The following is a 15,758-nucleotide window of genomic DNA, read 5'->3' as shown; positions in this document are numbered from 1 at the left end:
ATAGAAACAACACAATAAAAACACCCTCCTGATATACCAAAAAAAATAAAAAAACAAAAAAAATTGAAAATCATAAAATATGAGTAAATAAAAATAAAAAAGAGAGAGAACCCTGAAGATGCTGTCAGCCCTAACCTCCTGTCATCTGGGTGTCTACATCCTGACCCAAGGAGCCAGAGCCCCGCAACCTCCAGCCTCCCACCAGCCAAGGAGAAACCTCGGCAAGGTAACCATGGAGATGAGCAGGGCCGTGACCCCCGTGCCCAAAAACGACCCATTCAAGAGTAAGAAGACGCTAGTTTAAAAGCAAGGATGACGTAAAAGAAACAAGCTAATAAATAAATTATAACAACATAAAAAAAGGAAATAATAATGTTAATATAAGAAATAGTAATCATTCATAAAAACAGGTAAGACTCCCACTCCAAACACCTTTTAATCTATTGAAAAATCATTCACAGCTGTCTTTTAATTACAATTATGCCATTTTTAGCCGAACAAATTTTAAAAACTGTAACTATGTAATTTCCTAGGACATACAGGGGGGCAAAAAAGTATTTAGTTAGGCACTAATTGTTCAAGTTGTCCCACTTAAAAAGATGAGAGTGAACTGTAATTTAAAAATGCTATACCTAATGTAGAGCATGGTGGAGGAAACATCATGGTTTGGGGCTGTTTTGGGACCAAGACGACTGATCAGTGTAGAGCAGGGGGATGGGCTAACTTTTTGAGTTGTGGGACATAAAGGTTAAACTTGACAGATGGGCCGGATCAATGCTTGAAGAGTTTTGGTAAGCTACCTCATATGAGAAAGAAACAACATGGAATCTGGACAAAAACGTAGTATTTTTATTTTAAAAACAATTTGTTCCTACTTTAGTCCCAGTTGCACCAGTTGATTGATGCATTTCAGGGGAAAAACACTTAGAAAAAACACAAGTCTGCACCTAAACACAAGTCAGTTTATTTGTGGTGCACTATCTAAGGAGAGTCATTACGGGGACATCTAAAACAATAACATAATATAATTTGTTCTAGAGGGGTCAGCCAGTTTAAATTGTTGAATTGGTCGTAGTTTGCCCACCTCTGGTGTAAAGGAAAGATTGAATGGGGGTCATGTATTGTCAGATTTCGAGTGAAAACTTCCTTCCATCAACAAGGGCATTGAGGAGGAAATGTGGCCGAATCTTTCAGCCTGACAACCATGCCAAACACACTGCCAGTAACGAAGGACTGGCTTCATAAGAAGCATTTCAAGGTCCTGGATTGTCTCCAGATCTCAACCCCATAGAAAATCTTTGGAGGGAGTTGAAAGTCTGTGACAGCCTCAAAACATCACTGCTCTAGAGGAGATCTGCATGGAGGAATGGACCAAAATACCAGCAATGTCTAGTGAAAAAAGTGAAGACTTACAGAAAAGGACTGATGTCATTGCCAACAAAGGAGATAAAACAAACTGTAGAATTGAACTTATTGACCAAATACTTATATTCCACAATACTTAACAATATATATATATATATATATATTTTAATCAGACAATTATTATTATTTTCTGGATTTTTTTTTTCCTCATTCTGTCTCTCATAGTTGAGATATATGGAAACTACAGGCCTCTCTCGTCTTTTTAAGTGGTAGAACTTGGTCGTTTTCACTGTAGTTTCTGCAGAGCTGCAGGAATTTGTCAGAAATGGGGAGTAAGCTTGTGCTCATTTCCCATCATCCCTTTGTTTACATTCTCTTGCGCTAGTTTGACGCCCCTCACAACCCCAAAGCTTACATAGTCAGAAACCCATTTTTAATCAAAATTTTCTTGATACGTGACCATCACCATGAAAAATATGCTAGAACAATACCCTGAAAAACACCAAAAAAAAAAAATGTTTTTCTTCCTTGGAGTGGGTTTTTACGCATAAATAATTTTCTTTTCTTTTATAAACTATTTAAAGTTCTGGTGTTAACTTAATTATTTTTTTTCACTTTTCATTGACTCATTTAAATGCACAAATAAAAATTACACCTTTGATAAAAACCGAAGAATATTAGAAAATAAACCATTTAAGGCCAGAGTTAAAATATTTAGATGGATCAAGGCATTATTAAATAAATAAATAAAATACGAAGGTTTTACATTAAATTAATATTTTGAAAACAGTGCCAAAAAAAGAATAAATTTTTTTTTAAAAAATGCAGTTGTACACTAAGAGCATAGTATTTTAAAGTTTTGTTTTCTAGCTCTAATTGACTTTAATGCAAGAGTGACAACAAAAAAAGAGACATTTTGCCTTTTTTTAGTTGAATTTACTCTTCTCATGAGTACATGTGGATTAAACATGTAATAATATTTAGAGGATCAACTACATGTAAAAAAATACTCTGTTGATGTTGGTCGCTCAAAAGACACTTACCTGCTACCAATCTACTGGACAGTAAAAGCCACTTGGAGTATCCCATAAAATACATTAAATTACCTAAATAGAAAAAATAGAGAAAAAAATATGATTAAAATCTCAAATTGGAAGCTTTCTTAATCACAGGGAGCCAAAGTCTTACAATACAATCAATCCAAGTGAGCAGGAAGAATGGAAGAAACTGTGGACTTACCAACTATTTCGAAAAAGTTGGCAAACAAAATGATCTTCTTTGTGGTTTGTGTTCTGTCAGACAAGTGACCAAACAACGGTCCTGAGAGCAAGCCACTCAGACTGAATGCAGACAGTGTTAAGCCAAGGAAATAAGGCTCTGCATTTAAAGTCTGGAGATACCTCCATATGGTGGGTAATATCACAGCTGAGAAAACAGAAAAATTAAATGTTAGTTTTTACAATGGAAAGACTGAAGAAAATGCAATACTCTTTTTTAAACATGTGATTTTTGTGAACTTTTACTAAACATAATGAGAAATGAAACTATCAACCAACTGACTTTTTTTTCCTCCAGAAAACAGAATCTTATCACAAAAAAAGGTCGCAGGAGCTCCAGAAGTTGCTCTTTCTCCCCATCAATGTCTGAAGTTTTATCAGCGCACAGACAAACAGTTGCTCCAAATGAAGCAATAACTTCACTTCTTTTGCAATTTAGAAAAAGAAGGCTCCACTGTTTCAACAGTCAACCATGTGCAACACACACTAACAATGGAAACTATACAATTGAGCTCTTTTTTAAATTTATCATCACTGAAATAGATGCATTAATAAAATACGCATCTATTTGAGAAACGTTTTTAACATGCAACAATCTAAAGACTGGAGTTTTTTGCTTGTTTTAACAAGTTGCTCCCATGCAAACGTTTCTTTTTTTCCTACCCAGTGATTAAGAAAGTATGGTAATAATATATTTTAGCAGGACGTCTGACAAAATTGACAAGAGTTTATTGGTTTTTGTGTTGCAGTCCTGATTTTCAATCACAGTCCACGAGTTTTTGAGGAGCTGAAGCCCTAAAAGCACGTAGTCTTCTTAGAAATGGGCAAGATAAGACTTGTTTTCTACCTCAGCAGTCAAACGAAGATGTAATTTGGTGAATACATTTAGAAATACTGTTTTTTCAAAGAGTTTTCCCTGAAGAATTACTATGTTACAACAAAAAGAATTTTTTTTGAATGTATAATAATTTAAAACATGTGTTTTTATGTTTAACAGTGATGAATTAATCGAGAAATTCCTGATTGAAACTTTAGGCCATTCAGAAATAAAACCATAAAAATAAAGTTATTTGAAAATAGTTTAACTTTAGTGTCCAAATATTGTTTTTAATAATTTAAAATAGTCTATTTGAGCCATGAAAGACAAATCTTTCACCAGAAATGTTAAACTCAAATTGTTAGTTATATTATTGAAAAGTAGCTTATTTTATTTTGAAGTGTTTACCAAAATTAGAGTAAATGAGTACCAAAAACTCAGAAAAATTTTTTTTTTTAGTATACTCAGCACATGTAAGACTTTTTGAACAAAACATCCCGACTTTTAGCCAAAAATTAGACATATAATTTGACATTTAGAGTATATTTGTCTTTTTATTTTGTTTTATCCAGGATACTTTTTGTTTGGGGCTTTATTCAGTTTAAGTGAAACATCTCTATAATGCTTTAAGGTTTCTTTTAAACTTAGTTTTTATTCATTTTGAAAGATGTGTTTTATTCTGTAAAGCACTGTGTGTTATCAGTGTTCGAAAAGTGCTTTATAAATAAAGTTTTGTTTGAATCAAAGAGCATTCTCTCTATATCTCTCTTTCCCCCACACTGTTTAGGTAAAAGTCTTTTCTTATATTAAAAAAAATGCAGGTAGAAATATAAATATTAAAATAAATAAATAAATAACACAACTAGGTGAATGTTTGCCAATTAAATATAGGTAGAATTATTCTTTTTTTGGCATGCCCTTCGTAAATTGCTGCAATTCAAACTGTATTATTGTGGGTGATGAAACATGACATACATATATATTATATATATATATATATATATATATATATATATATTAGCTATATATGAAACATCAAACTATTTAATGGTTTGGAGGACGAAGACAAAATCATATGGTCACCTGTCCCATTGAAGAATGTCAGAAAAAAGACATCTTACCATATTCCACACCGCTAAGAAGAAAAATGAGTCCAATAGTGGCGAATGTCAGTTTCTTTTTACGCCGATAATCCATGGTGTTTGGTCTATTATTCTCCCGTTTCTTTTATTTCACTGGACGCGCTCATTCTTCGCCTCACAGCTGAGCTAATCCACAGAGCGAGGCTTCCAATTAAAGCCGGCGGAGATGCTAAAGCTGACTATCTATCTGAGAAAAGCTCAAAATAGATCAACATTTTGTTCCACGGTTTAAATTTAAATATTTCTGACAATGCACGAGCGATTGTAGGAACCCTAGAGATCATTCACATACGATTAATCAAAGATCCAGCGATGCTTTGCGCAAGAAAACTGCATGACCCTTCATGACCACCGTCTTTTCCGGTGTTGCGCAAGAGAGGAGTCGACATCCTTGTCTCGTGAACGCGCACTGATTATAGAGGCAGTTCCCAATTTAGATCGATTTCATCAACGAAACGTGTTTGCAATGCTTCCCTTAAGGTCTCTAACGGTTTTTTAAATACGTACACAATTTAAAAGGTACAAAAAATGGAACAATAAATAACTGAATGTAAGAGCCTAACCATTTCCCATCATGTAATGTAAACATCGGAGAGTCCATTAAAATGCTGTCAGTCATCAGCCTGAATGATAAAAGTTAATGTCAACTAAACTTTTACTATTAAGAATTATTCAATACAAAATGTTTATTAAACTGGACAAAATAATCAATTATCTATTGATTTTCAAGCAAATATGAGATCAAAGCAGAATTTATCACAATGATTCCTCAATTATTTGAGTTCAAATCATATGCAGAAGAACAATAAGCACTTTTTTTAACCTCAATTCTAGTCCTGCTTCTCTAAGATTTGGTTTGCAGAAGTAATCCACTGTGAACCAAATGCAGCTCAAGACAATTCAAGAGTGTGATAAGAAAAACCACCAATAAGACAGCAAAATGACCCAAAAGAAGCTGCTGTCTCTTTTTGCTTTTGTCTTGAAAAGATCACTTCCTTTTCATTTGGAGCCGAAATGAAAATAACAAAGTATGAGTCAAAGTTTGATGACAACTATAGTCATTAGGACTGCTCAAAATGCACTTTACAGAAAATGGGATTCTCTGAGGCTGCTAGATTCTCATTTTATTTATGAAAAACACACAACCATAATAAATGAAGTGATGTTGCATATCTTTATTTGTCTCTATGGAGGATGTATTCCTGCAATGCTGCAAGATTGCACAAAGCATATACAGAAACGAACACCCTTTGCACAACATCTAAACTGTTATTCTGACTTGTGACTAATCAAGTAAAAAATCCTTTTCAATGAAATATTATAATCGACCCTTCGTGACACTGACTCAGGGTCAGGCTTGTTGGAAAAATGGAAACTTCTTATAGTTTGTATTTAAGATCTGTACTGAAAGTATGTCATTTTTCTTATGAGATGTATGAATAAAAAGGGAAAAACTGGATTTTTGGCATCTGAGGTGAACCACAAGTAGCAGGATGCAGCTTAAATCAAGGCAGGTGAACCTAAATGGGTGTAATACATAAAGATCTTAAACAATATTTAAGCAAAAGCTTTAAATTTGGTTATGGACAATTCATAAGATAATCTAGATCACTAGTTAAAGCCCAAATCCATTGTTTTATGCTTAAAAATCTATCAGTACTCTTTCCATAAAAGACAAAACCTATTTGTGTTTAAAGCTTTGTGTGCACATACCAGTATCCAATGAGTCAGAGTGATTCCCATCTTGTGACATTTGTTACAGCACTCTTTAAGTGTCCTGTTTGGCGCACAAAAGCCGCTTATCTCCCTATAATTCAATTTTCTGTCTCCTGGTCCTCCAAGTTTCATTTTGCTGCTACTCCAACACTGTTGAAGAGGATTCAGTGCTAAAAGCAGGTAATCAACACATGTAATCGTTTTATATAAAAAGAAAAAAATATTTATTTACAGTTTACCACCAAGTAGAAATCACAGACCTCATAATGTGTCACAGACTGTACTGTAGTTTGTTGAGGATTTACACAAAATAGAACAAAGGTTTACAAAAATGTTGTTGTTTTTTTTTTGTCTGTAAGATGTTCATATGCTCCAAATGTCAACACAGAAGCCTTTCTGGATCCCAGTATACAAAGGTGGTAGAAACCAGGGAGTTGGAATTCAAAAGGCCAGCTTCTTCATGAGGAGATACACTCTGGAGTCCACCTCAAAGCCGTGAAGATTGTTGGCGTCTCCCTGCAGCCTCATGAGAAGGCCTCCATAAGACACATAGGCTGAACTGAAAGAACATCATCAAAGAACTTGATCAACATCTACATCCTGTATATCTTAATTTTTCATTCAACATTGGCTCCACTTTAAAGAAACAACAAAAAGGGGTTTTTATGATCTGCATGTATCTGTGTGGAACTTACAGACGTGTGGCTGCTTCTGTGGATGTTTCATCGCCTTCTATCTTGTAGACCTTTCCATACATTACATAGTCAAACTGAGCTGCCCTAGAAACAATTGAAAAATATAAGATTAATCAAAAGCCACAACATGGGAGAAAATGATGTTCGTCTTCTTTTGACACCTTACCTGGATGGTCGATCATCCTGGGGATTGTACTCTCCATCATCTGGGGTCCCATCTTCATATAATGTACTGGCAATCACCAGTCGGAACTTGTCCCCTTATTAAAATAGGCCAGACATTTTTAAAAATCACCAAGCTACATTTCTAATACAAACAGTTTTATTTAAATATTAAGTCAAAACTGAGTTGCACATTATTTCTTACCTAGATCTACAGGATAAATCTGAGTATTGACGTCCAAGATTAGGTCCATCTTGAAAGATTCACTTTCACAATGGAGACGAGACACTGCAGTAAAAACAATAACCTGTATTAGTTTATATTAGAGAGAACTGCATAACTGAATAACAGCTTTTAAAGCTGTATCTTTTTCAAGCAAATACAATTGATAGTCAGTTTGTTTTGAAGTTTTCAATGTGACATGGGCTTCAAAGGTAATACAAGCCAATAATAAGTAATGTGAGGACAGCAATGCTTTGCTGTTGGTTGGTTCAAAGCTAGTAATTACTGAAAACGAATTCAATTATACACAATCACATGCAATTATTACTTTAACAACTGTAACTAACTACTGATGAAAACCCTATTTGTGCTTGTTACAGTGGAACATTCCACATACCTCTGTCAAACTTCTTGCCATCGGGATCGATGTCTTTCACATCGAAAATATCTTCAAACAAAATCCCAGCCATCTTTGTCCCTTTCTGGAAAACCAAAAACAACTTAACCGTAAAACAAAATCAAAAGGGCATGTCATAGTAAAGCCGAGTCAATTAATGAAACTATGAAAGTTTATATGACTCTAATCAATAAAAACAAGTTTAAAGCAAAAGTTGTTCAAAATAAGCGGAAATCACGAAGTGATATCTATCATGTCAAAGTAAGAGTTCCGATAATTTCAACAAAATACACTTTACGTGCTAACTATTAGCTGTAGCATGTTATCTACACAAAACACAATGCTTACCCTAAGTGCTGTTCTTGGATCGTTGTGCAAATATTATGCTTTGGGACGTCGTGGTTTCGTGTAAGAACGATATTAGCATAAACTCGACGTTAGAGGTTTAATTTCGATGGAACTTCATTCATTTTTGAGAGAAACAGACTCTACCGCGCGGAACCAGCGTGTTTGACCTTTGACATAACAAGTACTTCCGGTTTATTTTATTTATGTAAAACAGGCTTTTTTTTCTTTACCAAATAGAACATAATTTGTCTGTGGTAACGGAGGTGTTGTGATGGTTGAATGTAGTAAAATAAAGAATAATAATAACACTACTTTGTGGTGTTTTACGCTCACAGAGGCAAATAGCTTAAATATTAAAAGAGAGAAAAGAAAAAGTATGCAATTTATTTGATTTTAAAAGTTGCTTATTTCCTTTAAAATAACAACAATAAAAAAAATAACTGATTTAATCAACCTAAAAACGAAACCAATTTTCACGACAGTTTTCACTAACTTCCGTCTGTCGTCATCTTGTTGCTAGGTGCGCTTAGCGTCCTCTGTGTGGACGGTTGCTAGCTAATGTTAAGGTTGTTGATTTCTTATTATAAGCTACAATAAATTGAGAAGTAATGAAGTATATACACTTTAAATATAAGTAACGTCTTTAATCAAACCTTTAAGCGCATTCTTATCGAGCAAAGATGTCCGAACGAGGTAAGGAAGATGCTGCTGTCAACAAACCTGAAACGATTTGACTGGCTTTCTACAGGTCTTCAAATCTCTGTCGCTAAAGCTAACGTGTTTTCCGCTGTAAAATGCATACAAACATGTAAACATGTTTAATCATATAGTAGTAGCCCCAGTTGGAACAAAGAAATAATACTTTGGATGGATAGGTAAACGGGAACCGTAGAAGTTCGAAAAAAACACGTTTTTATCATTACTAAAAAGATTTTCTTTTCTTTTCTGTCTTTTCAGACTGTAACCTGTGTTTTGATAGTTCAAATGAATTTCAATCTGAGCTGAGGTTCCATATAACGGCCGATATTTTGACATCTGTGGTCCTCGCATGAGTACAACTGACACGGCCAAGATGGGAGACATCTTGGCAACTGAAGCTGATCTCCTTGGGATGATTACAGAGGTAAAGTCTTAAGAAAACTGCTAGACTAGCAATTAAACTCCAAATAAAACAGAACGAAAGTATTTAGCGACCTTACATGGTGCATTATTCTCTAAAGGTGTGTGTTTATCCATCATTTGTACATTCTTCTCAGTTGATCTAAAATCTGAATGTATTTTACTGTGATTACGGTACAATTAACATAAGATTTGCTTGTGTTTGTCTTCTCTTCAGTACCTTAAGTTTGGGGAATTTGAGGAAACGGTTCAGATTTTTGACAAAGAATGTAGAAGCAAGGGCAAACTTGTGTCCAAACCTCGAGGAAGTGCTCTCAGAGACTCAAAGACTCGTGTCATTCAGGTAAATTCTAAGTTTCATGTTTGTCCTTGATAGTAATAGATACTGTGTGTGGGCGACAGGCCACCTAAGGGATAAATATAAGGGAAACCATAAATCCTTCAATAATGTTAAGATTCTTTTAAAGTGAGTGCATTTTCTATATAGTAATTGTCATGTTTGCTCTAATTTTGTGTAAAACTCTATGTATATTTAAAAAGCAGAGCACAGGAAGAATGATCTTTCCTCTGGTGAAGACTATTAGGAATCCTTAACCAAACAAAACTGAACGGGATAGGATTTGCCAACATAAAATGTTTGCAAACATGCAATTAAGCTTCCATTCCAGCTATATTTCTATCTTTTGTAAAATTGTTCCCAGTGATCTTTTAAATATGACTATGCCAGCCTATGTTAGTTTTTGAGACATATTTTCTGCAGAGTAGCAGGAGCTAATTAGAAACTCATCTCTGAATTGTGGGTGGGACTGTTGGCGCAAAAGTTACCCTTCGTCGATATCCCAGCATTCCTTTAGATCCTCTCTCTTCCGTTAGATTACAAATCTTCACAAACCCAAGCCAACATTAGAGTAGCTAAAAAAATGCAAAGCAATATCAGAGCTATCTAGCACAGTTTAGAACCCGATTGCAGCTTAGACAGCAAAAACGGAGAAGTTAATGGATCTACTTGTATACAAGTGGAGGATTTAGCTTTTAGAAGTTGCTGCATCACAAATCTGAAGTTTTTCAAACTACGGGTTTGAATAAATTCTCAATTTGAATAAAAAATATTTAGAAATGCAGTTTTAATCTTAAATATATTACAGATATGTTTCCTCCACAAGGAAAAAATACTAAAAGAAAACATTCAAAACACCAAAATCATGATTTTTATTGGAGGGGGTCTAATATATATATATATATAAAACTAGATTTCAATTTATTTGGGAAATAAAATGTTCATAAAAGCATTTTAATTGTTTTTGTTGGTGATATATATAATTTTTTTTCAAGTTTGTTTTTAAATCTGTCTTATAGGAAGACCTTCTGAGCTCTTTTGATGATGGGGACCAAAAGGTTTTCTTTGAGCTGTGGAAAGAGAATATTCCTTCTGAGGTGAAAGATTTGGATTCTGAGGCCCAGGGCTTGGAGTTCTACCTTCATGTCCACTTCACCATCTTCCCACTGAGGAGCCATCCAGTTAGACAAGTATGTGAATCTAATTGTTCTTAATCTAGAAGAAACAAAAAATAAGGCACAATTTTAAAGCTGTCCACTAGGTTGTGCTATAAGTTTTCTTTTTAAGCTAAAATGCTATGGCAAATTTAAAGGTAACTTTTTTATATAAGTTAATTATTTTTCTAACTTCCAAACTTCCATTCATCTCCAGGACCGCACTGAATTTGAAGAGAGGATTTCCCTCTTCAAACAGTACCTTGAAACCCGGGGGGCAGCGTTAAGTCAAAACACAGAGTTTTTGCCCTTCTACGCTTTGCCTTTTGTTCCCTCCCCTGCAGTTCACCCTTCCTTCAAAGATCTCTTTAAGGTGATCAAAAGAATATTTGACTCTTACTTGCATTCATTTTTTATTTTTTTTTAATTACTAAAGGTCAACAGTGTTTCACAACATCGTCAAACAATGTCTTCCTATTTTCAGGACACCTGGATTCAACAGTTAAAGTCAAGGTTGGACAGATTCCTGACAGTGACACTAAAACCGTCCAAGATTCCAAGGCTGATGACTTTATATGTATCCTTTTCATTCTTTTGCTGGGAAAAATGTCAGACAAAACACAGGTGTAACTCCAGTTTTCAGTTATATAACATTTTTGAACAAGGTTATCTCTAATCATGGAAATGTAATATATTGAAACATTTTTTGTTGGTTTTAAATTCTATAAAGTAAAGAATAGATTAAAAAGAATGGGGAAAAACTCCTCCCACATATTTTTAAGCGTTATTTTCATTTTGTGTCTTCCTCCTTACACAAAACCTCATAGACTTTTTGGATTAGACACACCCTGTACATCCCTCAATCGTCTGAAACCAATACTTGATACTTTTGACTGCATTTAATGTGGTAAAAGATGTAAAAAACTGGGGGATCTTCATAAAGATAATAAACAAAAGAAAGCATGAGGGTTCTGAAACCTCTTATAGACACCAACGGTAATCTGTGATCCAAAATAAGACGGTGGACCAACACTAGAAAATGACAAAAGCTTCTAAACCAACACAAACAGATGAAACTTCACTTTGCACCTTAAGTTAAACTTTTCAAAATATTTATACTTTGTAAAAAAACAAAATATAGTGGAGTTATTGGCCTTAAAATCTAAAATTTAAACCAAAATAATAAAAAATACTTTTTTTTCACTTTGGGTTAACTTAAAATGTGTCACAATTTGTCAACCTAAGTTTTAAGTTAGTTTACAGGTAAACAAATTTTTATTTTTATTTAACATCAAGCTCTTCTTAAACTTAAGGGAGTCTTTGTGTTCTTTTTTTAGTCATTAAATATTTTCAGTTAACAGACCGATTATATTTGCCTTGTGTTCAGGAAACATTAAAAAAGATCAAGCCGACATGTAATCATCTAGTGTGTAATAACTTTACAGATGCTTACTGATAGGCACTATAATTTAGGATTGTAAAAGTGTCTGATATAATTATGTAACATGTAGGACGGTGAAAGAAAAAAAGGGCTTTTTGCCATTCCAAGCGTGAAGGTCAAATATTATTTAAGATAAATAAATACTTTGTTTTATCAATGTTTCTTTTTTATTTTGAAGGATTTATGACTAATTTTAAAAAACTAGTTAAAGCATGGGCTGCACGGTGGCGCAGTGGTTAGCGCTCTTGCCTCACAGCGAGAAGGCCCCGGTTCAAATCCCGGCTGGGACCTTTCTGTGTGGAGTTTGCATGTTCTCCCCGTGCATGCGTGGGTTTTCACCGGGGACTCCGGCTTCCTCCCACCGTCCAAAAACATGCTTCATAGGTTGATTGGTGACTCTAAATTGCCCCTAGGTGTGAATGTGAGAGTGAATGTGTGTGTGATTGAGGCCCTGCGACAGCCTGGCGACCTGTCCAGGGTGTACCCCGCCTTCGCCCTTCAGTAGCCGGGATAGGCTCCGGCACCCCCGCGACCCCGAAAGGGAAGAAGCGGTTAAGAAAATGGATGGATGGATATTTAAAGCATAAACTTCATTCACTGAGAAGATCAGTAATCCTGTGAACCTGGTGTAAGTTTGTTTGCACTTTAAATGAAAATTAACTTAAGTTTAAGGGAAAATATTAGGGAATTTGAACATTTTCACTGCTGCGTCATTCCAGCTTGTTATGAGGTACAGTGTATATACTGATTATAAATCTCATGACAAGTTGGAATGACATAGCAGTGGAAATGTTCTTGTAACACACCTTGTCTCAAACTTAAAAAAAATGAAGTCTTATTTTACTTTTGACAGGCTTTCAGGTTATCCAAATCTTTTCTATTATTTTGATAGTTTGAAATCGTAAAAATACTGAAATCAACAGAGTAACATGCTTAATCTAAAGACAAATTAGTCAGCTTTGCCTAAAAGCCATCCTTTTTGAAGGCAGTGAGAACGATGTTCGTGTGTGTAAAGTTGTGGGTCATTGCATAAGTGCTTCTGAAAATATTAGATGACAAGGGTGTTGGTTTGTAAAAAGCGTAATCGTTAATAAAAGTAAGTAAATATTGAATCAGTATTTGCGTCTTTTCATACAATAGAACATATCATTTTGATTCCAAAATAAATGGATATTCAAACAGGATGTTTAACTCTAAGCATGTTTGTATTGTCTGTTGTGAAGCTTTAGGAAGGTCCTGTACAGCCTGTCTGCCTGTCTCACTCGCTCTTTCTATACGTCTTAATCTTACATAACCTTAGTATTGCAATATATATATATATCAATATTGTATACATTCTTAACAGACATCCTTCAGAAGGAGGGTGGCAAAGCTACAAAAGGTGAGTAGCCTTTGCAATGACAGTGCAGAATAACATGCAATTGTTACAGTTGGTTGATTTGTTGTGTATTTAAGTTGAAATATTCTATAAATAATTTATCACTTTCTTAAAATCTGGTGCAGATTATATTAACTTATCCAGCCCTCCTAATTTTCTATTTAAAAAGGTTTTAACCAAAAAAAAAAAAAGTGATGGAAAATGCCATTTTGAATGACTCTTTAGATTATAACTCTAAAGGAATTTACAGTCAAAGACCACACCTGTTGAATATACACCTGATGTATGCTTTGGGCAGTTTTTTATTAACAGTTTGCTAAAGCTTAGTTTTGTAAATACTTCAGTGCCTCAAAAGGAAGGGTATTCATTTACATAAAAAATTAGATTTATATATAAATATATATATATACCGGTATATATAAATAATGTGGAGAAAGAATTAATTGCAAATAGTAAAGTTACAATTTAAAGACTGATATATAAATGATCAAATAAGTGTAATATATTATTAAAAATATAACTAATTACTCTCTCAATTTGGCTGCAGAAAATCTAAGAGTTAAAAAAAAGCTACAATGCTAAACCAAATACACACACTATCATTAATTATTCAATTTAAAAATTAGCTAAATATAACACACTTTCTATGTCGCACTATATAGTGCATTTGCCATTTTGTAGTGCTGTCCGAGTCTAATTCTAAATGGAGTGCCCTAGAAATTTCCCAGAAGGCTTTGCCAAAATCTAGTGGGCATTGATGCTCACTACATTAGTGAATATATACCACAATACATTGCGGTCGAACAATTAAAACAAAAAAAATAGTAAAAATGTAATTTTTTTTTTTAAATAAACCATCCACATTTTCATCATCAGAACTGTCATAAACCGGCAGACAGCTGGTTCCATATTCCAGGTTTATTCATTTAGACAGGAACTAAGCACAGCTAAAAGTCCACAAAGCTAAATCAGAGCAGGGAGGCATCAAAGAAGAGACTAAAGTAGTCAGAGTCCAGGTGAGGGTCAGGGCAGGCAGCAGGCAAACAGAGAGGAAGCAGGGTCAGGTACACAGAAGATCAGGTCCAGAACGAAACGCTCGGTAAGGAAGGCAGGGTGGCACAAACAATATTTCGCACTGAGTGACACTCTGAGTCCTGCTTGAGAAGCAGGTGGGGGATTGACAGATTAGAAACAGCTGAGTAGCATCCAGGAACTCTGGGCAAGGGCTGCTGGGAGATGTAGTGCAGTCAGTACTCTGGAGATGACACCTGCTGGTTGCCAGAGGGAGAGACGGACTGGTGACTCCTGACGAGAACACAGTGGAGTCTTAAATAGACATTGTGAAAGAGCTACAATTTTCACATCAGTATAGATAAAGTAGAATAGTGGGTAGAAGTAAAAAATACAACCATGTTTACATTGTATTTGAACACTTAAGTCTCACAAAGAACAAACCTTTTGGTATTAAACCTGATTTCTCTTGCTAGCTCTGATAAACCTGATGCTAATGACAGGCCTGGTCTTTATGAGTTCTTCTTACTCCACAGACGTCATACAGCAGCTACAGCTTCAGCTTGCTGAATCAGACCGCCGCGTTAGCAGCTATTTACGAAAGTTCAACAAGATGCAGGCGGACTACCACAACCTGATCGGAATCACTGCTGAGCTGGTCGATTCTTTGGAAGCCACAATCAGTGGGAAAATGGTAAGCCAGGAACATCTGTATATATACTAGGTGCACTTAGTCAAAAATATACAAATGAAAAACCTTTGAAATACAGTTGGACAAACGAATGGCTTTCATTTGATGTGCTTTCTGTAGATCTCCCCCGAGTATCTCCAGAGCGTGTATGCTCGCCTTTTCAACAATCAGATGAGGCAGAGTGGTGATTTCACAAGGCCTGGAACAGTGAGTATGAGTTTTCCTGAACCTGTTGCACAACTTGGTACATCCAGATCGTAATAGTAGTAGGAGCTATTCCTAGATCCTTGTTCTGTGGTGGTGCAATTTATGGAAAGCAATCTAATACAACAATAGATACCTCGCCTTTGAAAATGAAATAACCGTGTTTTCCAGTAAAAGGAAGGAATAAACAAGGACACATTATACATTAATAAATACTCATGGTTCGGTTTATAAAATAAAAATGTCACAGTTATTTGCTTATTATGATCTCTTCAGTAGTT

The 15,758-nt window shown here is 34.9% G+C and overlaps 3 protein-coding genes across 8 annotated transcripts in view; 1 reads left to right on the top strand and 2 right to left on the bottom strand.

Annotated features, from left to right (window-relative positions):
• mfsd8l1 (major facilitator superfamily domain containing 8-like 1) overlaps window positions 1-5,010 on the bottom strand; it is a gene marked incomplete in the record, with an annotated part of 10,752 nt that extends 5,742 nt beyond the window's left edge. For both annotated transcript variants that reach the window (XM_024279417.2, XM_024279418.2), the window contains 3 exon segments: window positions 2,409-2,471; window positions 2,605-2,790; window positions 4,581-5,010. In XM_024279417.2, the coding sequence (XP_024135185.1) occupies window positions 2,409-2,471; window positions 2,605-2,790; window positions 4,581-4,656 (325 nt within the window).
• A 1,504-nt stretch (window positions 5,011-6,514) lies between these two features.
• Window positions 6,515-8,977, bottom strand: polr2h (RNA polymerase II, I and III subunit H). Of its 3 annotated transcripts, XR_002919954.2 has the most exons (7): window positions 8,143-8,335; window positions 7,795-7,879; window positions 7,380-7,463; window positions 7,179-7,272; window positions 7,013-7,096; window positions 6,695-6,876; window positions 6,515-6,637 (listed from the first exon to the last, which is right to left on the bottom strand). XR_002919954.2 is itself a non-coding variant. In XM_036211514.1 (6 exons), the coding sequence occupies exons 2-6, from the start codon at window positions 7,865-7,867 to the stop codon at window positions 6,759-6,761; spliced, it is 453 nt and encodes a 150-aa protein (XP_036067407.1). In that variant the 5' UTR covers window positions 7,868-7,879; window positions 8,814-8,977; the 3' UTR covers window positions 6,515-6,758. The 3 variants fall into 3 exon arrangements, 2 of the variants coding, with proteins under 2 accessions (XP_036067407.1, XP_024134394.1); XM_036211514.1 differs by lacking the exon at window positions 8,143-8,335 and adding an exon at window positions 8,814-8,977 and having other exon boundaries at window positions 6,515-6,876; XM_024278626.2 differs by having other exon boundaries at window positions 6,515-6,876.
• The window catches only part of LOC112150373 (lisH domain-containing protein ARMC9), a 27,913-nt gene continuing 20,795 nt past the window's right edge, over window positions 8,641-15,758 (top strand). For 2 of the 3 annotated variants that reach the window (XM_024278624.2, XM_024278623.2), the window contains exons 1-9: window positions 8,643-8,835; window positions 9,100-9,265; window positions 9,479-9,604; window positions 10,618-10,788; window positions 10,970-11,125; window positions 11,237-11,329; window positions 13,550-13,574; window positions 15,119-15,276; window positions 15,394-15,480. In XM_024278624.2, the coding sequence (XP_024134392.1) occupies window positions 9,191-9,265; window positions 9,479-9,604; window positions 10,618-10,788; window positions 10,970-11,125; window positions 11,237-11,329; window positions 13,550-13,574; window positions 15,119-15,276; window positions 15,394-15,480 (891 nt within the window). In that variant the 5' untranslated portion in view covers window positions 8,643-8,835; window positions 9,100-9,190. Of the gene's footprint in view, window positions 8,836-9,099; window positions 9,266-9,478; window positions 9,605-10,617; window positions 10,789-10,969; window positions 11,126-11,236; window positions 11,330-13,549; window positions 13,575-15,118; window positions 15,277-15,393; window positions 15,481-15,758 lie in introns of all 3 variants that reach the window. The other variant, XM_024278625.2, reaches the window with a different exon arrangement.

Source organism: Oryzias melastigma, linkage group LG4 (assembly GCF_002922805.2).
Source record: "Oryzias melastigma strain HK-1 linkage group LG4, ASM292280v2, whole genome shotgun sequence".
Classification (NCBI taxonomy): domain Eukaryota; kingdom Metazoa; phylum Chordata; class Actinopteri; order Beloniformes; family Adrianichthyidae; genus Oryzias; species Oryzias melastigma.
Note: the sequence above shows the minus strand (reverse complement) of the source record. Positions and strands in the feature narration are given on the sequence as shown.

Bases quoted from the DNA above. Each gene is read 5' to 3' on its own strand.
- polr2h (XM_036211514.1), bottom strand. From the start codon at position 7,867: ATGGCTGGGATTTTGTTTGAAGATATTTTCGATGTGAAAGACATCGAT. The intron at 7,097-7,178 runs GTAAGGTGTCAA...AATTGTTTCTAG, and splicing joins CAGGATGATCGACCATCCAG to GGCAGCTCAGTTTGACTATG. The intron at 6,877-7,012 runs GTAAGTTCCACA...ATGTTCTTTCAG, and splicing joins ACAGAAGCAGCCACACGTCT to TTCAGCCTATGTGTCTTATG.